Source organism: Primulina tabacum, chromosome 18 (assembly GCF_025594145.1).
Source record: "Primulina tabacum isolate GXHZ01 chromosome 18, ASM2559414v2, whole genome shotgun sequence".
Lineage (NCBI taxonomy): Eukaryota > Viridiplantae > Streptophyta > Magnoliopsida > Lamiales > Gesneriaceae > Primulina > Primulina tabacum.
Window position 1 is genome coordinate 11,335,903 of NC_134567.1, and position 25,891 is coordinate 11,361,793.

The 25,891-nt window shown below is 38.5% G+C and overlaps 1 protein-coding gene across 1 annotated transcript; it reads left to right on the plus strand.

The window, feature by feature from the left end:
- Positions 1 to 19,380: 19,380 nt before the first annotated feature.
- Positions 19,381 to 21,644, plus strand: LOC142532292 (uncharacterized). The gene is made up of 5 exons (XM_075638613.1): positions 19,381 to 19,605; positions 19,955 to 20,097; positions 20,326 to 20,768; positions 20,872 to 21,213; positions 21,307 to 21,644. Exons 1-5 carry the CDS (start codon positions 19,381 to 19,383, stop codon positions 21,642 to 21,644), a joined length of 1,491 nt encoding a protein of 496 aa, XP_075494728.1.
- Positions 21,645 to 25,891: the final 4,247 nt, after the last annotated feature.

Here is a 25,891-nt window from a genome sequence, read left to right on the forward strand (position 1 = left end):
TAAACCAAAAGGCATGACAATAAATTCGTAATGTCCATACCTGGTTCGGAATGCTGTCTTTGGTATATCAATATCTCGTACCCGCAGCTGGTGATATCCAGATCTCAGATCGATCTTGGAATAGATAGATGATCCCTGCAACTGATCAAATAAGTCGTCGATACGAGGCAAAGGATATTTGTTCTTTATCGTTGCCTTGTTCAGCTGCCTGTAATCTATACACAATCTCATAGAACCGTCTTTCTTTCGCACAAATAGCACTGGTGCACCTCAAGGAGATACATTGGGTCTGATATATCCCTTGGTTGAAGATCTTCTAGTTGTGCTTTCAATTCCTTCAACTCTATAGGCGCCATCCTATACTGGAGCTCGAGATATAGGTGCGGTACCTGGAATAAGATCAATACTAAAATCTACCTCTCGGGCTGGAGGTAACCCTGGAATCTCGTCAGGAAATACATCTGCAAACTCCCGTACTACTGGCAAATCTGCCAATGCCGGGCTCGATTTCAGTAAATCTACTGAATAAATAAGGAACCCTTCTGCTCCTTGCTGCAACAATCTACTCATAGTCAGAGCAGATACTAAGGGAATCCGAGATCTGGAACCCTTACCATAGAATTTCCACTCCTCTGTCATTTCAGGTCTGAATATGACAATCTTGTGAAAACAGTCTACGGTGGATCTGTACTTAGTCAACATGTCAATCCCGACAATACAATCAAAATCAGATAAACCAAGTACAACACATTCTAAATCGATCTCATGCCCTTCAAACTGTAGTACACAATGTCTAACTGAAGTCACAGATATCAGACCACTTCCAAACGGAGAAGAAATAGACACTACAGTAGACAATGACTCTACAGGCAATGCATGTGTCAATGCAAAACGTTCTGATATAAATGTATGTGATGCACCTGTATCTATCAATACATATGCAGGATAACCGCAAAGAAAACAGTTACATGCAATCACATCGTCTGGTGCATCTTGGGCTTGCTCTTCCGTCAGTGCAAACACCCTAGCCTGCTGTCTAGGAGGTTGGCTCACTGTCTAGGCCACCACTAGCTCTAGGCTGGGATTGTGCAGATGGTGGCTGGAATGAATGTACAGATGTCTGTCTCTCAGGCTGAGTCACTGATGCTGATGACCCTGCACTCTGAAATCTCTGGGCACCTCTCTGGGGACAAACTCTGGCAAAGTGTCCCTGTTGCCTGCATATATTACATCTGCCCATCACTCCCTGACACTGTTCTGTGGCATGTCGGCCTCCACAAGTAGTACAATATACACCTGTCACATCTGTACTCTGGCCAGGACCTCTCTGTCGTGACCCACTGGAGCTCGACGAACTGCTCCCTGACTTCTTAAACTATCTGCCCTTAGCTTTCAAAAAATCTTTCTTCCCACTACTAATGATTTCACTATCAAATCGAGGAGGAGGTGGTGGAAACTGTGTGGCGAACGGTGGCTGTCTATGACCCTGAACACTATAGAAAGCTCCTCGCTGCCTAATCAAGCCAGCCTCTGCTCCCTTCGCTCGATTCAGCGCCTCAGAAAAACTGTTGGGTCACCCCGTGTTCACTAAAGTGAAGATATCCGGATTCAAACCATTTATGAACTGATCGGCCACTGCCTCATCATTCCCTGCTACGTGAGGTGCAAATCGAAGTAAGGACGAGAATTTGGCAACATACTCCTCTATGTTCCACTGGCCTTGTCTCAAGTTGGCGAACTCGGCCCCTTTGTCTTTTCGATACGACACTGGAAAGAAACGTTGATAAAATTCATCTTGAAAGACTTTCCATGTAATATCAATACCTCGATGTTCTAAGGCTCATTTCGCCGTTAGCCACCAACTCTTGGCCACTTCTTGCAATTGATGCCCAACCAGCTTCACTCTACGTTCATCTGTATAGGCAAGTGATTCAAATAACATCTCTATATCATCCAACCAGCTTTCACAATCCACTGCATTTTCTGTGCCCTTCAAGGTAGGTGGATGGAATGATTGAAATCTCTTCAACAAAGTCTCCATCGGTGTCGCAGTAACGTCCATCTGAGTACCTGACGTACTACCCTCTTCCGGCACTTGAGCTGTAGCTGGTTGTGGTATTCTTCTAGGCGGCATATCTGATTATCAAACAGATTAGGATACAATCTATACAATCTGTCTCAGCCCTCCTCTGATCATATACCTCTGATCCAGAATCGGTTCTGATTCAGTCTTTACAAGTATATGCTGTAAATCAACTCAGATACAATACAACATATAATAGGGAAAGCATTAAATCATGCTAGCACATCAAAATCAAGGAAGAAGACTCGATCTACCCCGCTCATTCTATTCTATCTCAGTCTACAGAACCTACTGCTCTGATACCACCTGTTGTGGGGATCCGGGCTCTAACTCAATTCTTTTCGGGATTAGACGGATCATTGTTCAAAAATACGGGTCTAAATTTTGCTTTTAACATTAAATCAAATGTTTATAACTCAGGCACAAGATAATTCTATATTCATTTCATTACAACAAACATAATATACATGCTTCGTTTTAATCATATTCTACAAACCAGTAATTAAATACAGTGCATATCAAAAGTACAACTACTAGTTCGTCTGCTACGCCCGTGATCACCACGCTATGTCCATCTCTCATCTCTGTCGCGACCCTGATCCTACCCCACCTGTTGTTATGCACACATACAGACATTACAACAGCCGGAAACTCCGGTGAGAACAAATCCCAGTATAAAACATGTATACATGCTGATACGAAATCATAAATCATGCATGAAAGCAATAACAATGGCTCCATAGTCTATGAAACCGATCTATCTAAACATGCAACCCAAACCAAATCATGTCCTGACTCGAATCGACTCTACTCTATGGATCCCGGTGTGAATAAGACGTCACTTTCTGTCACCTACCCTCCCAATCGGGGTAACTGTACGTCTTATTCTAGACTTCAGTCAAGTCTGTATCGAATGTCTACAATCGGAGTGAATCTGATCCGAAGCGTCGATACCACCGAACATCTAGTTTGGCAAGTCAGCCAATAACTCTCCTATCTCAAAGGCTTGAATATAAATCTATAAACAAGACATCATCATATCAAGAGATTTGAATATAAATCTATAAACAAATCGCAATCATATCCAAAGATAAACAATAATTCTAGTGTGTGATTTTGTTGGGAAACTCAAATTGAATCTCATTTGAGTTGTGTCTTCCCCAAACAAAACATGCATTATACCTTTCGTCGCACAATCTCTGTCGATATCGAAGTCTCGATGTCAAAGTCGCCAATACAAATCTGAAATGGCATCATCAATGTACATTCTATCAAGCTCTAGTATACCTCAATACACATGGGATTCAATATTTCATTTCAATGCAATTTCGACGGCATAACGGCGGATTCTCGATATACCGATCAACTCTTATAACAGTAATCAATAACCATAATCCAAAATCTTCATGAATCACATGTACTATTCTGAAATCTGCACCATCTCAATTCCATACATGCTGGAAATTCATAACAATCACATATAGTATTATTTATTCTATCTCTTTTTCCACTATATGTTCACAACAATCATAAAACACAAAATAGAAATCAAATCTGATTTCCTTTAACAGCTCAACTTCAAAACATGCTGAACTTAATAGAACATATACCCTTTTGAAGCCCTTGATGCAAGGAGCAAGAATCTCCACTTGGTTCACAATTTGGACATGTAATTCTTTCACAATTCAAAATTTCCCACAAAGAAAGCTTGAAGGAACTCTCTCTTGTTCTTATTCTCGGCTGCTGAAGTGAAGGGAGAATGACTCCTGCTTGAATTATATATATATACCATGCCATGTGTCAACTTAAGAAACAAAGGTGGATTTCTCGCATGCAGCACCGCGGGTGCGGTCACTCTTCACCGCGGGTGCGCTGTGCCCACGGCATGCCTTTCATTTTCTGAAATTCGACGACCGTGGGTGCGGTACATATAAGACCGCGGGTGCGGTGACATTACCGCGGGTGCGGTGTCATTTCTGTAATTAATTCCCAACTCTCTGTCCATCAACCGCGGGTGCACTCTGTCTTGGACCGCGGGTGCGGTGACCCTACTTTAAAATGATCAATTTTCTGTCCATGCACCGCGGGTGCGGCATCAGAAGGGGCGCGGGTGCGGTCTCTTCCCTCAAGCAACACTTCATCTTTTCATTTTATCCACATACAATCTAGGGCATTACATGTCCTCTCGATACGAACACGGGAAAAACCTTTTATAGAATTCCACTTTAAAGATTTTTCACGTAATCACTGTACCATGCTGTTCTAAGGCTTCTTTGGTTGCAATCCACCAACTCTTTGAGACTTCCCGCAACTGGTGCCCAATCAGTTTAACTTTCCGTTCGTCTGGGTACTCGAGTGAATTAAATAGCATCTCGATATCGTCAAGCCAACTTTCACAATCACTCGTCGTCTCAATACCCCTCAGAATCGGCGGTTGAAATGACTGAAACCTCATCAACTGTGTTTCCATCAGAGTTTCTGACACATCCATCTGATCAGTCACCCTACTTTATCGTTCTGGAATTCTTCGAGGAGGAATATCTGATGATCACAAGAGTCAGCAATCATATGAGACAAATCCGTCTCAGTCCCTTTCTGATCAGCTTACCTCTGATCAAAATCGGTTCTGATTCATTCTCAAATAATACACATTACCAAATCAACTAAGATATTCAGGTAACATGTATATTCAGAAACAGTAAACACATACTGTAATATTAGCATATACAATGTAATTCAACATTATAGTAAATCACATGCTAGCAATCACATGCAAGGAAAGAAAACTCATTCTACCCCGCTCACTAGCTTCTATCTAAATCTCAAGAACCTACAGTTCTAGACCTATTGCTCTGATACAACTTGCTGTGGGGACCCAGACGCTAATTCAAGTCTTAATCATTATTAATGACAAATATAACAATTAAGAAAAGTGGGACTAAATTTTTTTTTCTTTTAAATATAAATGCTAAAACGTAATAGTAATCTATCTGATATACATGTTAAGAGTAAAGTACAAATCATGTACTACTTGTTACTATCTCAACTAGGTTCAACGACTATACATCCAGTGCTGAAACCTATTCTGCTTCTGGGCCCGGATCTCCACGCTAACTAAAATCTCTCATCCTCTTCCTGATCCTGATTCTGTTCCACCTGTTGTCAAGCACACATACAAACAAGACAACAGCCGGATAACTCAGTGAGAATTACATTCCCAGTATAAATCATGTATACATGCATTTCATATAAACAGATATAAAAGCATAAAATAGATATTTCATAACATGTATCAAATCCGAAGCATAAATCAATATAAACTTTGAATATAACATGTATCAAATCCGACACATGAATCAACAGAAACTGTGAATCACACTCAGTGACTCGTGAACTCTGACTCGACTCGTCCTAATCTAGTGATCCCGATCTGAATAAGAACATACACCCACCTACACTCCCGATCGGGGTGGTGGCACGTTCTTATTCGCGGACTTTGGCTCTTTCCATATCGAACATCAGTAATAGAAGAAACTCTAATCCTATCCACTTCGATATAACCAAACGTCCGGTGTCTTGACCTATCCGTCACAGACTTTGGCACTTTCGCCAACTCAGTATCTTGTGACAATGTATAATGTGCCCGTGATGATTCCCTCACTATCAGGCGCCTCTGTCATAAGACCAATCGTCTCTGCCTAGGCGTATCCACCTATGACTCAATACATAATTCAATCGATCAAAGATATCAATTTCATTCAATTGCAAATATTAATGCAATAAAGTAAAGTATGTGATTTTGGGAAACTCAAGTCAAGTCAACTCGAGTTGTGCAATCCCGCATCAACATCAATTTATACCTTTCTCTTCTTGGTCTGACGAAGTCGAAGTCTCGAAGTCAAATCTGTCCATATCCAATCTGACATGACAATATCGAATAGACACAATATCAATATACAATTCATTCAAGACCTGTTCTGATCAATACTCAATTCAAGACATAATCTGATCAATGTCAACGATATAACGATACAATCGAAATCAATACTGAATCTGATCAAAATCAATCTACTGATGTTTCGAAGGCATAACAATGCAGTCTCGGTAACCCCGTCAATCTCAACATCATAGATATAATACCACAACTCATAATCGATATCAATACGAAGCATAATCTTCAATAATAACAAGTCATAATATTAAATCTGCACAATCTCAATCATATCACTCCCGAAAATCATAACAATTACATAAACAGTCCGTTCTTCGATCTGATTTCAATTATATACTGATCAGTATACCCAAAACACATAATACCAGTCAAATCACAATTCCCCCAATATCATAATTTCAAATGATACCAGAATTCAATAAAACTTACGTCCTGTTGTAGCTGTCATCGCTAGGAACTCGTTACTGTACTCAGATTCAAATTCCGACGGGCGGATTTTGCAGAAACCACAACTATACGATTTAAAATTTGAGAATTCCCTCGGCTCTCGTTTCTTTCTCCCCTGAATTCTGAAGAATTGAGGTGCTTATATGTATATATATCTTGCATGTTTCACAAAACGTGGCTTGTTCTTTGCACTGCACGTCACGCCGTGGGTGCGCTCGCTTGGCACCGCGGGTGCGCTAAGCGTACTGTATCACATCCAACAATTCAGAAGACACAACCGCGGGTGCGCTGCATTTTGTACCGCGGGTGCGCTGACTCTACTGTACACCACTCTCGAATTGCAATGTTGCCTCTCTATGTCTGTTCTTCCATTCCCTTATTCATAATACATGATAACTCAAAAGTATCAAACTAAAATTTCGGGCATTACAAGCGCTGCTCCTTGTCGCGCATATGCGCAAGGTGTTATGCCCTCGCACATATTCCGTGTTTTCTTTCGTCTTTTCCGGTCTAATTCTTTCCGTATATAATCACATTAATTATCCCCAAATCATTTCAGATTAACAGGATAAAATCTCGGGCCTTACATTTGACTCGTTGTTCATTGGACTCTCAGTCCGGGCCGAAGCCACGTTGTCTAGTGGACTCAATTTTCGGACCGAAATCCATTGTCCATGTCTCCATTCATTAATGATATATCAATCCATTCACAAATATGCAAGAAAATATATCAGTAATCAAAATGAACTGTGGATGATATTTGAACATTAAATAAATGCTACTTGAAATTTTCCAAGCCAAAAGCCAAAGGCTATAATAGAATAATGAATAGTAATTTCCTCACCTGATAACTTACAGTTTAGGCTTGATTAGTAATCCGAATTGTTTGAGCAATTCCTAAAAATTTATTATGAATGATATTTATATGTTAGAGTTTTAAGTAAATAGCTGATCATTTCCAGATTATTTTTTTGTTCAAAATTTAATTTGGTTGATTTTACATAAGTTCGCCAAATTCATATTAATTAGAAAATATCTCTAAACATTACGAAAGTTAGCCAAAAAGTCAGAAATATCACCAGGAAGGTCTGGCCACCGAAAAATCGGCGATACGGCGGCGCGTGAGGTACACGCGCCGACAGTTCCGCCGCGTGACTGGCCTTCTGGGCCACGCGCGGCCGGTTTTTTCCAGCTTATGTAACTTTGTAAGATCTTTAATTCTTATGTTGAAAGTATTTTCAAATTCATATCCGATCAATACCATATTTAAATATCATTTTATGAAGAACTAATGTACTCCGGCATTCCAAAAATGTTAGTTCCGTCAATATTTTGGGACGACGGATGGTATGAATCTTATCTATGCAACAAGAGGTACACCTTTTGTGTTCAAGTCAACCTCTAGTTTGGTGTGTAACTATAAGAAAGATGAACGTAGATTTCCTAGCTTAAAACGGGATTCCGTTTCCGTTTTTCGGAATATCTTGGTTTGATTTTCTTGTTTTTGATCGATCCTTTTACATCACCTCCAGTGATATATTGCTTTAAGATATGAGGTGAATAGTTGATGATTTATTGGAATTTTTCGGAAAGGGATATAGATTTTTCTTCTATTTTCTTCTCTTTTCCTCCTTCCTTTCTTCTACCCTTTTCCGTTTCTTTCTTTTCTCTCTCTCGTTTCTTTCTTCTTGGCTAATTTCTGAATTTGAGGTTGATAAGAGATATATATAGCCGTGGATTCCATGTTTATCCATATTGATTTTATTTTTTATTAAATGGAAAAATATTATGTTTATCCAATCTTAATATTATTATATTCTTTGAATCTAATATTATATTACATTAAACCTATGTATTGAACCTAATTATAAATTATCTTACATTGAACCTAATGATTATTGTAATTAATTACTTAACATATATGTTGAGCTTAATTATAGTATTTTATTATATTTTGGGTATTTGGTCTTGGAATGAGAACCTCATAGTACTTGATAAACTTTTAAGTGTATTGTGATGTATTGTAATGTATTTTTAGATACTTTGGACAAAAAAAATTTGTACAAAAAATAATGTGGTAAAAATAATAAAATTTAGTTATACTAATAAACTTTTAAATTCATTTATGCACCTTTGTGTTTAGTGTGTTATATTTTCGCTGCGCTACTCTGATAAAATAAGTGTTAAGATGTCTTTACGTCTCCTCAGTCCTAATTAAATTGTCTGTCAAAATCCTCGGTTGTGAATCGCAACTTAAAACGACTTATGGTGACTTAGTTCTATTCTACTATGACCTTGAATTTTGACTTTTCTCAAAATTCCCAATATTAGAAATGGCAGTCCAAATTTAATTGCGTCTTACTTTCCGATACTATACCCAGGATGTTCATTGACCTATTATATTAGCATTTATGCAGTTCAACTTAAGAAACCTTAGCACAATGAATTATTGATCGACTTCTATCATCGGTAATACAGTTAAAAGTTAAACCTTATCTCAAACCCATAATAATATTAGCCTAAAATCCTTGAATCAAATATTTATCTTACGACACCAAACTTACGTAACTTACTATTTACAAGTACATCCCGAATGTAAAATTGTTGCAATTCTTAAACCTCGAGTAACGTTAATCCATGAAATCCAATTATACAATATCGAATTTTACCTATATTTTAAAGCCCTTCAAGGCCCCAATTACATGCTTAAACTATTTCCATTCCAATTACAAATAGTTGAGGCCTAAGACCCTTGGATTTTCCTCATTGGAACAAATATCGCATTCTTACTTATTCTTAATGTTTAATTAATTCTAGCGTATAAAACTTAATAAGTTATCCCATGGTAACCTTAGACCAACTCTAATAAATCAACTTCGCTGATAGCCCATAGAGTTCTAAAATTCCCATATCAAGATTTTAGATTTCTTACTCGTCAAAAACCTTAATATTCGTTCATTGGCAACCTATGTTAACACAACTAGTTCCCTTAGTTTTTTATTTCATCCAAATTTTTCAGATGAACACATATCTCATAAATTTGTAATTCAAACTTACGCAACCCAAATATTTTTGGATAACATAATTCCAACAAACATATTCACTTATTCTCAAGTTTCTTAAAGAGTTACAAAAATTCTTCAAGACAAGGCGTCTACCTCGCTTCTTACATGCATCTAACAAGTAATCTAACCATTCATCATACACAACTTTCTAGAAAAAATTAACCCCAATAAAGATATAAATTTAACTCTAAAGATCATGATTAAAACTTATGCTACATCAAATCTTAAGTTCCAAAAAATAAGTTAACTTAATGTCTAAATTTATAACTTAACTAAATGATCTTTTTACCTTAAATTGTTATCACTCTAATATCTTAATTTTCCACTGCCTTATTCCATTAACACTTATATTTTCAAGCACAATATTGAATCATCCTACAATGCCCTTGATTGTCATTCCTTATTACATTATAACCCAGATATGACAAGGTTCTAATTATCTCTTCAAGCTTACATCACCAAAAATTCTTATCATTTAAACGATTGAATTCTCATTTATTGCTAAACTAGTCCCCAAATTTCTTAAAAATTCAAAATTAACACTTACTTTCCTCGAATATTATCCAATTTGTCCTAAATCTCGAAAATTCCACAATTACCCATAAGTTGTTGGCGTTCTTAATTCCATTTTATATGTTTCTCGTAACATAAAGTTCAATAATTCTAAGCTTATTAGACCCAAAATCAATTTCCATAACCTCAAAAAATTGCTGATTTAACCCAAGTGTTCCTCTAAAGTTCAAATTTAATCCTCAAAATTTCATAATTTGCAATTTGGCCCTTAAAGTTCTTGAAAATTATATTTTTTGCCCTATAACTCTTCAAAATTTGCATTTTTGTCCCCATAAAATTTTTGATTTAGCCTCCTTAAACATTAAAATTCTCGAAACTCAAAATTTAATCCCAAAATTTGGTAAATTCGAAAGTAGTCCCTTAGAATTTTATTTTTACACTTAGGTCCTCAAATTATTGGTTATTACAATTAGGTCCTTAAAATTCTCAATTCATGCCATTCAATCCTTAAATCCAACTACGTAGAGCATGCATCTTAAATAAATTCTATGTTTTTATACTTCCAAAATCGTCATACGCTTCGAATCATTAATCCTTACATGGAATCCTAAAAAATTAACTCAACTAGCAACAACAAAACATCAGTATTTTCTTAGAAATTCTACAAGTCTCAAAACTATTCATAATCTTCATGACTAACTTGTAACCCAAAGAGTAGAACATCAGTACTTACTAGCAAAAATCAATATAAACAAATCATTTCCAACATTTCCTAATGCCCAATAGCAAAATTCTTATTCATGTCTAATTACACCACAAAGCCAGTATGCATGAAAATCGTATAATTTCTCATTTCATGTCGTAACATGCATAAAAATTTTAAAGCATCTAATCTCAAAACACGACGATAGATAAACATGTACTGTAAATCACTGTAAAATATATATCATGTAAACATGCATGTGCTAGCATTAAAAGCATTTAAGACCTTAAAACTTACAGACTTGAGGCTTGAATATTGAGCTGCAGAAGCTGGCGGTGGCACAACCCTATACAAGACCATTGCTTTAATACCAAGTGAAACGTCCGCTCATTTTAAAATTTTACTGAATATTTTTTTTAAAAAAAACAATGGCCGAAACCATTCCTACATTGAAATATAAAATTCGAAACAGAATTTTGTAAAATCAACTCACTGCTGAATAAAATAACTAGAGTTAATATTATGAAAAGAGCAACCAACCTAACAAGTACCGTTTAAAAATATAAGATGTTAAACATTTTAAAATCTATCAAAACCCTCAACAAAATAAAATCATCAACCATTTAAAAGCTGATTAAACATGTTCTCGTAAAATCATATTCTTGCTGAAGAATACAAGGTCCTCAGGTTAACGTGCGCCCCCAACTCCGCCTGTTCAGTTATCATCACCTCCAGTCTCCCGATAAAAAATGCTCACCTACATCATTCACAGCTAGTGCTCTAAAGACTCAACACACCTGTACAGTGATAACAAATACATATACATATCATGCAGCAGTGAAAAAAATATCGTAATCAACATACATTTCATGTTTGTGGTAAAATCGTATGCATAATAGTGACATGTCAAAACATGTTAATAATCAAAGCATGTATCATCATATCAACATATACGTGTTCATTTTCTTAACTTGAATTCCGTTTGTCAGCAGTGACATTCGTATTATCATGTCATTCGATGGATCTATCTACGTGTAACCGAGGTACCTGGCGGCGGATGTATCAGCGACGAAATTACCCGTCCACTGAGCCCCACCCTTTTGTGTCATCATTTCATTGTGTCATCGTGTCATCGTGTTAGTCACAGCCAACTCTCATCCTTAAAAAACGTGTAATCATATTCACCACTTAAATAAAAGCATGCATATACATAATTTTTCCTTCAAACCAAGCATGCAACGTATTTATCATAATTTCATAAAAATCATGAACTTGATTCATAAACATTTAAAAGATAATAAACTTGTGCTCAGGATGCTACCAGGCCTAAAATCTCACCTCAGGTGCAGAATTACCATTTTGCCCCTGGAAACCCAAAATGACCGTTTTATCCCTGGACCTCTAAATCTCGACCCGAAGCTTACCAAACTCCTTAAAACATTCCAAAACATGTTTAAAATATTTCTTAGACGTAAACTCGAGCAAGTTTCAAAACGTAATCAATTCATTCAAAAAATTGGACCGGGATCCCGGTTTTAACCCGAATCGACTCAAAACTTAACCAAATTATTCCCATGTTTTTCCCACACCTTATAAACATCTAAAAGGTCCTAAAAACCTCTAAAGCAGACACTTGGACACCCACACCATAGGCCTGCAAGCTGCTGGAATTTCCAGCATGTGCTAACCCGAAAACCCTCGACACCAACTTTCCTTATTTCGACTCTCGCCTAAATCTGATGGGACCAGCTATGACTCAGCCTTCCCTAGGCCACCCTATGACCCTTATGAACTCCATGAAGATCAGCTCATGGCCCCATGAAGCCCGTACCACTCCCACAACCACTAGCCCTTACGTAGTTCACCCGAGTATCGCACGAACTCCCGCCGCTCAAGCGACTCCTACCCTCGTCCCAGCCGTGTTCGCACCACCCTAGGCCATTTTTCAGACCCTTTATGATCTGTTCTAGGACTAGGGATGCTCCTTGCACGGCCGAGCCTCCCCAAACTCCCGATCTACTCCTCAACAAGTCTCGTCCGCAGCGTACCTCTCCAAAAGAAAACCTTCGATCATCAGCCCTTGAATTTGATCCTAGCGCTAATTTCCTTAAACCATGACATGATTCCACCCTCTAGCATCAGTGGCCGCAGCCCCATTACACAAGGATCCCAAAACGTGAGTTGGATGTAAAGCAAATGGATGTTTCATGCCCAACCGAGGTATACACATAAAAACAATGCATGAATCGAGAAACAACATGAATGGCACACATATCAGCATGTATTATAGCGTAAAAGATGCAGAAATAATGTACATGGCATGCATTTGATTTTATGATGCTCGAAAATAGAAGAACCGCGCGAAGGGGAGGCACCTGAGGAGCTAGGGACGACCTTGCTTGAAAAAAAATTGAAATGGGGAGGTGTTGGCTGCTGGTTTTGCACTTCAAGTGCTGCTGAAGAAAGGGGTGGATAGCTGGTTTTAGAGAGATTAGGTTAGGGTTAATTAGAGTGCTAATTAAGTAGTAACAAAAGTGCTAATGGGCCCTAATTATATTTTTAAACGTTTAAAGAATGTCTTGAGCCCACAAAACATAAAAATAGGTCCATCAAGTCCAAAAACCCCCCAGGAAAATATATCGTTTAAATAAATTTTGAAAATATTGCCTGTACCCTCAAAAAGTCTCCCGAATCGTTAAAATTTGTGTACCGGATAAATAAAATCTTGCTGGAATGCCCAATAAAGCTCATTTTTAAAAAATACACTTAAAAACACTCCATATTGATTAATAAAAATTAATCCCTTCGTATTATAATTTTTCTGATAAATCCCCGATCTTCGTTCTTCGTTTGAGCACAAAATGAAACTTAAAATCTTAATGCATGAAACTTTAATAAACCAATAGTTAAAACCACATATTCATGTTAAAATCATGCCTTTAATGCATTAAAATAATTTAATTAAAATACATAAGAAATTTAATAAGTTGCATGAATGTGGTTTACATGAACCTTCAAATTTTCGGGACATTACAACATAACAATGGAACATGGTGCTATGTTTTCATCAATAAGCATACTAACAATGTACATAAACAATAGTCAATCGAAAACATTTGAAATTCATAATATTACTCATGTATTACTTCAAGAACATGCAAACTTACAGTCCAAGCGTAAGAATACTGGTTTGAGACGATGTTTATCGCTCCTATAATGTCAAATACATCAATAAGCCAACCACTATGTCTATATGGTTCTCTACATATATATAACAACAATTAAAGAGATGAATACTTACAACCTAGGATGCTCTTGTGATGGAGAATTCAATTCTAGCTTCAAGATGAAGAAGAAGATCACTTGCAGGAAGCATTATTGTTTTCTCCCGTGTGTTTGCTGTGAAGTGAGAAGGTGAAATGGTGTAGATGTCTAGAAAATTTGAAACTTATCATTTCATATACCCAGTAGTGCTCGGGCAGTAATATTCTACCGCTCGGGCGTGGAAATTTTTGTAAAAATACTGAATTTGTGGTACAGGGGCGCTCGGGCGGTAATATCTTACTGCTCGGGTCCCGAACATTCTGTCCCTGCACGCAGTTTACTCAAAGATTGCTCCAAAAACGTCTCTTCCCTTCATAATTTGAAAACATGCAAACATGAATGTCGTAGCCCTATGTCTTGGCTTGCATCTCCCATTAGTTTCATTTCATTTGAAGGTCTGAGTAAAAATTTGTGCTCATTTTCCCAACATGTGTCAGTGCAGGAACGGCGATACACACTACACACTTCTGGACGATTTTAGCCTTGTTCCCCAATGGATTTGGACAAAATTCAAAACATAAAAGTTATAGCCCTACTTATTGGAATTCTAATGAAACTAGCCTCATATCAATATGATTCATATTCAAATACCTATGCTAAAAACCGTAAGAAGTGTCATAGTTTTCATTCTCGTTTCGTGCATTTCAATATCAGTGTCCATGGCACCATTTCATTCACACATCTTACTATCCCTATTCAATGTAGTCACCATATTCAATCTCACTATCGATACCTCAATCAACACGTGAAATATAATGAGCCAAATAACCACATAATAAATGGCATAAATGCATTATTACTCATTTGTACGAGTAACCGAGCATTACACCTATTTCATAAACGTGATGTGCGGAAGAAAAATAAGGTCATGGGGTTCGCGTGCGCACATCCAACTCTGCCTACTCAATCTTCGGCACCTCCAACCTCCTGATCAAAATGCTCACCTACATCATTCACACCTAGTAAGTCTAACGACTCAACACACCTATAACATTAATAGCAAATACATATATATAACATGAAACAGTGAAAAGTACCGTACTAAAAATACATTTCATGAACTTGAAAAGAAACATGAACCTAAACATTTTATATCATGTCATAGCATGTCAAAAACATCTCATCATATCATCATATACTTTTTTATTTTCTTTAATCGAATTCATTTCGTAGTTTTGACTTTCGTATAAGCTCTATTGTATCACCTCTATTTGATGGATCCACCTACATATAACCGTGGTACCTGGCGGCGGAGACATCATCGATAGTATTATCCATCCACTGAGCCTTGGTCTTACAGCTCATCGTATTCATATATCGTCAGTCATAACCAACTCTCATCCTTCAAAATATGTCATCAATTTCATCACTTATCAAAATCATGCACATAAGAAATTTTTCCTTCAAACCAAGCATACAACATATTTTTCATAATTTCATAAAAAAGTCATGTACATGATAATATAAACATTTAAAACATGTCAAATCATGCTTAGGATGTTGCCAGGACTAAAAACTCGACCCGCGTGCCAAATGACTATTTTGCCCGTGAAAACCCTAAATGACTATTTTATCCCTGGAACTCAAAATTTCGGCCCGAAGCTTATCAAACTCCTTAAAACACCCCAAAACATATTTATAAGCATCTTCTAAACGTAAATTCGAGCCCGATTCAAAATTTATTTGATTTGTTTTAAAACTTGGAATGGTGTCCCGTTTTCAATCCGAACCAAGTTGAACCTTAACCAAAATTTTCCCAACTCGAACCATGTCCCAGACCTACATGACCAGCATAAAAACAACTTATTTCAGACCCCTTATGACCCTCAAACAATAACCAAAACTTGCTGGAATTTTCTGTACGTGAAAACTCGAGAACCCTAATGCACTAAACTTGAAACCCTTCGACTCTAGGCCCTACCAGCTCGGACCAGCCCTTCCTAGCCCACCTTAGGACCCTCCTTGACTGAACTAAGCACAGCCCTTAGCCCCATGCACGTGCACCACTCTAACCACCAAGAAAATGCACGCTCGAGCCACCTTCGAACCAATTTCGGCTCCTAGCCTAGGGACCTCCCTTCTACCCGAGACCAGTTGGGTATGGACCTCCCCTAGCCTAGGTTAGACTCTCCTAGACCAGCACCTTGTCCTGGTGCAGCCCTTCCTTTTTTCGAGCCTACCCTAGTCCTTCACCAAAACAACCCGAAACCCTAGCCTCCTAAGAGCTACCCTTCGGCCTTCACCTAAACTGTTCACACCCTAGACTCCAGCATCATGTAACCTTAGTTCACAGCATACACGCCCCTTAACAATCATAAAATCAGCAGCCCCTTGCACGAATACAAGAAAACGTGAGAATGAAACAAAAGGATGAATTTCATGTCAAAGTTTTTCATAAAAAGAATGAAACCCCAAGTTAGATAAATAAATTCTCATAAATTTACATATATTTCAGCATAATATTGGCGTGAAGGAAGGATAAAAATGGGATACATGTGTGCCTTAACGTTTTTATGCTTGAAAACTCGAAGATACGCGCGTAGGACTAGCACTGGCAGAGTGGGGGAGAAGTTTGCTTGAAAGCTACTGTGAGAACCCGGGATTTTACGATCCAAAGCAAATCAAATTTTCAGCAAATTTAACTCAATGAAGTACCTTCAAAGCTCGGGAGTGAGATCAACGGGAGGCTAAGCTGCGAATAACCATATCCATCGAGGAGTTGTCACTAGAGGAGTAAAACCCCAGCTCAAGGACTCGATCCTTCAGCTCAAAGAAGCTTAACCAAGCTTGTCTTAACAACACCACAAAGGAAGCTAAAAGATGAGCTAAAGGTTTGGAAAAATTAAGCATGCAAGAAATGACTTTTGAATAAACCCATAAAGGAGCTAAGGGATTAAGCTAAGGGCTAGGACAAATTCATGGTGTAAGAAATAACCCTTGAGATGTTCAAAGTGACTATTGGGGATGACCACACCATTATTGCATTTCTTGTGCTCCAAGGGGTCGGCCAAGGGGAGCCAAAAGGACAAAAATTTGTCTATAAATACAAGGTTCCATGCTATACAAAGTGCACACTAAAAAGCTCCCAAATTCTCCAAGATTTCGGCTTCCCCTCATCCTTCACAAGTTTCGGCCAAGCTAGCAAGGAAGAAAGAAAGGTTCGTGCAGTCCAGTGCGGAAATCTTACGTCGAAGTGCTGTTTGATTGAAGACTGCATTTGCTAAGGTCACGTCGAAGTGCTGCCCGATTTTCAACAAGAAACTTCCTTCAAGATACGGTAAATGGGCTTTTGTTAAGTATTTCATTGTATTTTGCTATTTGCATAAAAATATCATGACATGCTAATGTATGTCATTATTTTCTAAAATTACTGTGCACTACGTTTAAAATTTCGATCGATGATATGTTCTGTTTGATCTTCGAATTCTTTTGATTCCGCTGTATATGTCTAAAAGTCTGAACTCTTAGAAATCTGATAAGTTCTGTCTGTTACCTCTGAATTCTTTGTTACAATGTTACGATTCTATTTGAAATGGGACGAGAATTGTGATTCTGTCTGGCACCCAATGGTGGGTATAAAACCATTTTTGTTTGGCCCCAATGGTGGGTAGAAAACCATTTCTGTCTGGCCCCCATAGGTGGGTATAAAACCGAGTTCTGGCCTCACCCCTTAGAGGAGTAACATATTGGGGACAATTTGACCATGGAAATGAGATGATTAACAGTGTTCTGTTTGTTATGATCTGATCTGTTCCTGAACCGTTCTAAAAATTCTGATTCGTTCTGAATTATCTGTCTCATATTTGTTCATTTCGATATGATAAGTTTAAGGTAATAAGATTTGAAAGATTGTTAAAGAATTGTTTTAAAGAATTAAGTTCTATATGTATCTTTGGAATCGATCGACCCCCACTTGCTGAGTGTTTCTCAAAACACTCATCCCCTTACAAATTTCAGATAAAAACGAAGAGCAAATAAATGAGGAAGAGCAAGAAGCTTTTTGGGGTTGGTGAATCGATGATCGAGATCAAGGCTCAAGATTTTACTTTCCTTTTGTTTCCGCTTCAAAACTCTGATGTAATTTTCATTGTCATTGTAAAGACAATATTTTTTTATGAAAAAGACTGGTTTGTTTTTTATACGAGGCTTAATTGTTTTCAAGTAATTGTTAAACAATGCCGGATGTCACAGACGCTTCGGACACGGGGGTGACATTTAAGTGGTATCAGAGCCGCCAGGTTCATAATCCCGCTCGGATTTTGACAGACAAAATTTGACGAAGTCAAATTTTGGCAAAAGCCAAGTGCAATCCTATCTAAATCCAGCATCCATCCCTTCCGAACATTTTCCTTGAGAAATTTGAAAGTCTATCCCCTCAATCGTTTCCAAAATCCTTAGTATCAAAAATTTTCTACGACAACTTTGTTATTTGTGCCTTTCTATCTTTTAAATGATTCTGATGCTTTACTTCCATTTTTATCCTAGGAAATGGCTGCTCTACGTACTCACGCTCAGGCTGCTCTTCGTATGCGTCAGCTTACCATAGATAATCAAGCTAGGGAGATTGCGACTCTGAATGCACAACTTGCTAGGGAGAAAATGGAAAAACAGGAGCTTAGTGAGATTAGGCACATACTGGAGACCGACGTGCAGCGACTTACTCATCATTTGGACTTGGTTGAGAGCCAACTTCTACATATACCGACTGATTCAGCTCGCATCGCGCGCTTGGCTTCACTCAACAGGGAGTTACTGGAGAGAGTAGAGATATAATGAAGACGTGCTATGCAGGCCCGTCAGCGCCAAGAGGAGTTCAACGCCAAACAGGACCGGTACATTTCGAAGCTTCACGGCACTATGGACAGACTTCAAGAGCAGAACAACTACCTACATTTAGTGATAGAGAACATGGAGGAAGAGGAGGTAGCACCGATGGAAGTGGCCGGAGACGACAGTGCCAGTGACAGCGACGACAGAGAGATGTTCGATTAGATTAGCATTATAATAAAGTGTCTGGATTGTAGTAAACTTGTGACTGGAAAAAAAAATATTGTGTGTACCAAATTATTTTGAAACTTGCTATTATCTTTCTATTGCATATTTAAAATTTGATGAGTATCTTATTTATAAAAATGTTTTTATCTTATAGGAAGCCAACATGGACTTTCAAAGCATTAAAAATGAACTTCAGAAACAACTTCAGGAAAAGAAGTCAGAAATTAAAACACTAAAAGAAAAAAATGAAAAACTCGAAAGAGATAACTACCAGTTGGATGGGAATAACGTATGTATGATGGAGGATCTTCGTGAGGCCAGAGTGAAGCAGAAGAAACTACACGAAGACGTTAGACGTTTCGCTGCTTATCATCTAGATTCGGAGCGTCAACACGAGATCACCAAGCAAGAGTTGAAGAAAGCGCAAGATAGAATTTTTAAGCTCAAAATCCGGGGTAATAGTCTCCTCAAAACGCAGCGCCGTCTTGAAGAACGAATCGGGGAGCAAGAAATCGATGAAAAAGTAAGTCAATAAACAATACAAGAACTACAGGATCAAGTAAACAACCTTGATCACCACAACACACAACTGCATAATTACATTGAGCACCTACAAAATGAAATGGTCAACATGGAAGAACTCATGGGAAAACTAGAAGAAAACCCGATGGAAGAAGAAGTTAACGAGGCCGTAGGAGACGGAGAAGTTATAGACGAGTAGAGAGAGGACTCTAGATTAGGCATTGGTTGTATTCAGAATTATTTAATTGATCATTTGTTTTGAAACTTTTGATTGTATGAATTTCAAAATTTAATGAAATTATTTTGATTTTACATTATGGTGAATAAATTAATAAAATATATGTTTATAGGATATGGCAGGCAGACCACCCCGAAATAACCATAACCCTCGTGGCACCAACCAAAACAAAAATCCACCACAATCACCCAGAGTGAATCTCAGTCAGGAAGATATGATGGCAATAGCAACTATTGTAGCTGCGACGTTGCAAGGGTACGTGAATCCATTGGCCAACGCCATCCAACCACCCCAAGAACCACAACCACGTGGGATTAAGTACCATTATGAATCTCTAAGAAGAAATCGAGTTCCAACTTTCGATGGGAACCCAGACCCAGAAGTCAGCCACAACTGGCTCAAAAATGTCGAATCACAACTACACCTACTTGAAGTACTTGAAGGATTGAGAGTAGAGGTTGTGACACCGTTCCTTGAGAACAGAATGCGAAAATGGTGGGAAACTGTGTCACCATCTCTAGATGAAGTAGAAGAGATCACGTGGCAAAATTTTAAGAGAGAGTTTTTGAAACAATACTACCCAGCCGAATTTCGTCTGCAGAAGTTAAGCAAATTTGAGAACTTCAAGCAGACCCCAGACATGACGGTAATGGAATACACTTCGAGATTAAATGATCTGGGAACCTATGTCCCAACGATCATGTCGGATGAAACGTTAAAAATGCATCACTTTAAAAGAGGACTCAACAGCCGGATTCAGTCAGCATTGGCAGTATTCCAGCCAAACAGTTTTGCAGATTTGATGGGCGCTGCAATGAGTGCAGAAACAGATATCAAACGTCGCGAGGAAGAGAACAAGAACAAAAGACCAATGGTCAATCAACCTACTCAGAATGGTCCCAAGTTTAAGAAACCAAATTATTCAGGTGGGCCTTCCCAAAGAAGTTCTGGCAGTACTGGGCAACAGAGAAGGGAAGTGGTGCGACACCTGTAAACAGTATCATAACGGGGAATGTTATCGGAAGACAGGTGCATGTTTTAAGTGTGGACAAGTGGGTCATCGAATTAAAGAATGTCTGGAAAACAAAGAAAAAAGGGCGGGACCCAAGAAGCAAAATGAGAACAAGACCAATGCTAGGGTGTATGCAATCACCCAAGAGGAAGCTGATAACACCAACGAGGTGGTAGCAGGTACTATACTACTCAATGACATACCTGCATATACCTTGTTTGATTGTGGTGCTACGCACTCGTTTATGTCTAGAAGATTTGCTAAGAAGCTTAAACTTGAACATAATATTCTTAGTAAACCATTAAGAGTGGCAACACCGGCAAGCAAAATAATTGAGACACACAAAGTGCATCGAAACTGTAAGATTTGTATCAACAAACAAACGTTTGAAGCGGAATTGATTCAACTCAATTTGGTTGAGTTTGACATCATTCTTGGAATGGACTGGTTAGCTAAAAACCATGCCATAGTAGACTGTCAAAGGAAAAATATAAGACTTCAGACTCCGACTAAAGAGGAAATCATATATTACGGAAAATCCAAAGGAAGAAAATCTCTATTATCTGCCTCACAAGCCTGGAAGGCCATAAAAGGAAGAGAAGAGATTTATCTGGCAATGATCAATGAAGTCAAAAGAGAGGAGATTCCAAAGATGGAAGATATACCGATTGTTCAAGAATTTCCAGATGTTTTTCCCGAAGAGTTACCGGGTGAGATACTCGATAGAGAAGAAGAATTTGAAATCAACTTGGTCCCTGGTACTGCACCCATATCAAAGGCACCATACTGAATGGCTCCAGCAGAATTGAAGGAGTTAAAAGAACAACTTCAGGAGTTACTGGACAAAAATTAGGTCCATCCTAGTGCATCCCCGTGGGGAGCCCCAATGCTATTCGTGAAGAAAAAAGATGGAAGTATGAGACTATGTATTGACTACCGAGAGTTAAACAAGATCACCATAAAGAATAAGTACCCACTCCCGAGAATAGATGATCTTTTCAATCAGCTAAAAGGAGCTAAAGTTTTCTCAAAACTAGATCTGAGATCTGGTTACCACCAGTTGAAGGTCAAAGCCGAAGATATACCTAAAACTGCGTTCAGGACGAGATATGGACATTACGAATTAACAGTAATTCCTTTTGGCCTAACAAATGATCCTGCAACATTCATGGACCTGATGAATCGGGTATTTAAACAATACCTTGACAAATTTGTGGTTGTTTTTATAGATGATATCCTTGTGTACTTACCAAGTGAAGAAGAACACAGAGAACATCTGCGTCTCACTTTGCAGACACTGCGAGAAAAGGAACTATATGCCAAATTCAAGAAGTGTGAATTTTGGTTAAAAAGTGTGGCATTCCTAGGTCATATAATTTCTGAATTAGGGGTGTCAGTAGACCCTAAGAAGGTGGAGACAATCAAGGATTGGCCACGACCAAGAACAGTGATTGAAGTAAGAAGTATTCTGGGATTAGCATGCTACTATAGAAAATTTGTGGAAGGATTTTCTTCAATCGTCATTCCACTCACTAAACTTACTCAGAAAAATTCGAAATTCATTTGGAATGAAGCATGTGAAAAAAGTTTTGAAACTCTGAAGATAAAACTCACATCCACACCAATACTAGTTCTTCCCGCGGATGGTAAAAATTTCATTGTATACAGTGACGCTTCAAAGGGAGGATTAGGGTGTGTGCTTATGCAATAAGGTCAGGTAATTGCTTATGCCTCACGGCAATTGAAACCATATGAGCAAAATTACCCCACACGTGATCTGGAGTTAGCCGCAATAGTATTTGCGCTCAAGATTTGGAGGCACTATCTTTATGGAGTAAAATATGAGGTGTTTACCGATCACCAGAGCCTCAAGTATATTTTCACTCAAAAGGAATTAAATATGAGACAAAGAAGGTGGATGGAACTCCTCAAGGACTATGACCTGACGATCAATTATCATCCGGGTAAGGCAAATAAGGTGGCAGATGCGTTGAGTCGAAGGAACCCTGGGAAGGTGAGCTTATCTTCACTATCAGTACAACCAGGCCTCCGAGAGACCACCAAATTGAAGCAGAGTCAAGACACCTCCGTCCTTAAAATGAAAGAACAAATCCAAGAAGGAAAAGTTCCAGAATTTCAAATTGATGAAAATGGTATACTTTGGATGAAAGGACGATTGTACGTGCCAGACATCGACGGAATTCGAGAAGAAGTAATTGCCGAGGCACATAAGTCAAGATTCTCAGTACATCCAGAAAGTACAAAAATGTATAGAGACTTGAAGAATAATTACTGGTGGAACGGAATGAAGAAAGACGTGGCTGTCTTTGTTTCCAAGTGCCTAACCTTTCAACAAGTCAAGGCAGAACACCAACGGCCTGAAGGGCTTTTACAGCCATTGGAAATACCAAAATGGAAGTGGAATAACATCTCCATGGACTTTGTAGTCTGAATACCAAGATCAAGGCAAGGTCACGATTGAATCTGGGTAATCGTTGACAGATTGACCAAGTCTGCACATTTCTTACCGGTGCGGATGACTTACAACCTGGATAAACTTGCTACCTTGTACATGGACAACATAATGAGACTACACGGAGTTCCGACAAGCATAATGTCTGACAGAGATCCAAGATTTGTATCAAGATTTTGGAAGAGTTTCCAAAAGGCTATGGGAACCAAGGTTACTCTCAGTACGGCCTATCATCCTCAGACGGATGGCAAAACCGAACGAACAATTCAAAACCTCGAGGATATGCTGAGGGCATGTGCGTTGGATTTTTCTGAAAATTGGAGTGAACAGTTACCCCTGATCGAATTCGCCTATAACAACAGCTATCTTAGTAGCCTCGAGATGGTTCCGTAAGAGGCTTTGTATGGAAGAAAGTGTAGGTCGCCCTTATATTGGGACGAAGTCGGAGAAAAAGCTGTTACAGGACCAAAACCTTGTTCAAATAACCGTCGGACAAAGTAGTCATAATCAAGGAAAGACTCAAAGCAGCCCAAGATAGACAGAAGTGTTGGGCCGATCTGAAGAGAAGACCCTTACAGTTGGAAATTGGTGAAAAAGCTTACGTCAAGGTCTCCCCCATGAAAGGAGTAGTTCGGTTCAGTAAATCCGGAAAGCTAAATCCGAGATATGTGGGACCGTTCGAGATACTGGAGAAAGTGGGAACCTTAGCTTACCGTCTAGCTTTGCTACCTGAGATGTCCAGAGTACACAATGTTTTACACATCTCACAACTGCGGAAATATGTCCCGGACCCGAGTCATGTACTCAAAGTGGCACCGCTGATGATTGAAGGAAACCTGAATGAAGAACTCAAATATGAAGGTGTCCCTATTCAAATAGTGGACTCAAAAGATCAAGTGTTGAGGCACAAGACAATCCCCTATGTCAAAGTGCAGTGGTCAAATCATACCGAAAGAGAGGCCACTTGGGAACTTGAAGAGAAGATGCGCTCACAATATCCTCATTTATTCAACAGTTCGAGCTGATCCAAGTTTCGAGGACGAAACTTTTAATAAGAAGGGAGGGATGTGAGAACCCGGGATTTTACAATCCAAAGCAAATCAAATTTTCAGCAAATTTAACTCAATGAAGTATCTTCAAAGCTCGGGAGTGAGCTCAACGGGAGGCTAAGCTGCGAATAACCATATCCATCGAGGAGTTGTCACGAGAGGAGTAAAATCCCAGCACAAGGACTCGATCCTTCAGCTCAAAGAAGCTTAACCAAATTTGTCTTAACAAGACCACAAAGGAAGCTAAAAGATGAGCTAAAGGTTTGGACAAATTAAGTATGCAATAAATAACTTTTGAATAAACCCATAAAGGAGCTCAAGGATTAAGCTAAGGGTTAGGACAAATTCATGGTGTAAGAAATAACCCTTGAGATGTTCAAGGTGACTCTTGGGGATGACCACACCATAATTGCATTTCTTGTGCTCCAAGGGGTCGGCCAAGGGGAGCTAAAGGGACAAAAATTTGTCTATAAATACAAGGTTCCATGCTATACAAAGTGCACACTAAAAAGCTCCCACATTCTCAAAGATTTCGGCTTCCCCTCATCCTTCACAAGTTTCGGCCAAGCTAGCAAGGAAGAAAGAAAGGTTCGTGCAGTCCAGTGCGGAAATCTTACGTCGAAGTGCTGTTTGATTGAAGACTGCATTTGCTAAGGTCACGTCGAAGTGCTGCCCGATTTTCAACAAGAAACTTCTTTCAAGATATGGTAAGTGGGATTTTGTTAAGTATTTCATTGTATTTTGCTCTTTGCATAAAAATATCATGACATGCTAATGTATGTCATTATTTTCGAAAATTACTGTGCACTACGTTTAAAATTTCGATCGATGATATGTTCTGTTTGATCTTCGAATTCTTTTGATTCCGCTGTATATGTCTAAAAGTCTGAACTCTGATAAATCTTATAAGTTATGTCTGTTACCTCTGAATTCTTTGTTACACCGTTACGATTCAATTTGAAATGGGACGAGAATTGTGATTCTATCTGGCCCCCAATGGTGGGTATAAAACCATTTTTGTTTGGCCCCAATGGTGGGTAGAAAACCATTTCTTTCTGGCCTCCACCGGTGGGTATGAAACCGAGTTCTGGCCTCAACCCTTAGAGGAGTAACATATTGGGGACAATTTGACCATGGAAATGAGATGAGTAACAGTGTTCTGTTTGTTATGATCTGATCTGTTCCTGAACCGTTCTAAAAAATCTGATTCGTTCTGAATTATCTGTCTCATATTTGTTCATTTCGATATGATAAGTTAAAGGTAATAAGATTTGAAAAATTGTTAAAGAATTGTTTTAAAGAATTAAGTTCTATATGTATCTTTGGAATCGATCGACTCCCACTTGCTGCGTGTTTCCCAAAACACTCACCCCTTACAAATTTCAGATAAAAATGAAAAGCAAATAAATGAGAAAGAGCAAGAAGCTTTCTGGGGTTGGTGAATCGATGATCGAGATCAAGACTCAAGATTTTACTTTCCTTTTGTTTCCGCTTCAGAAACTCTGATGTAATTTT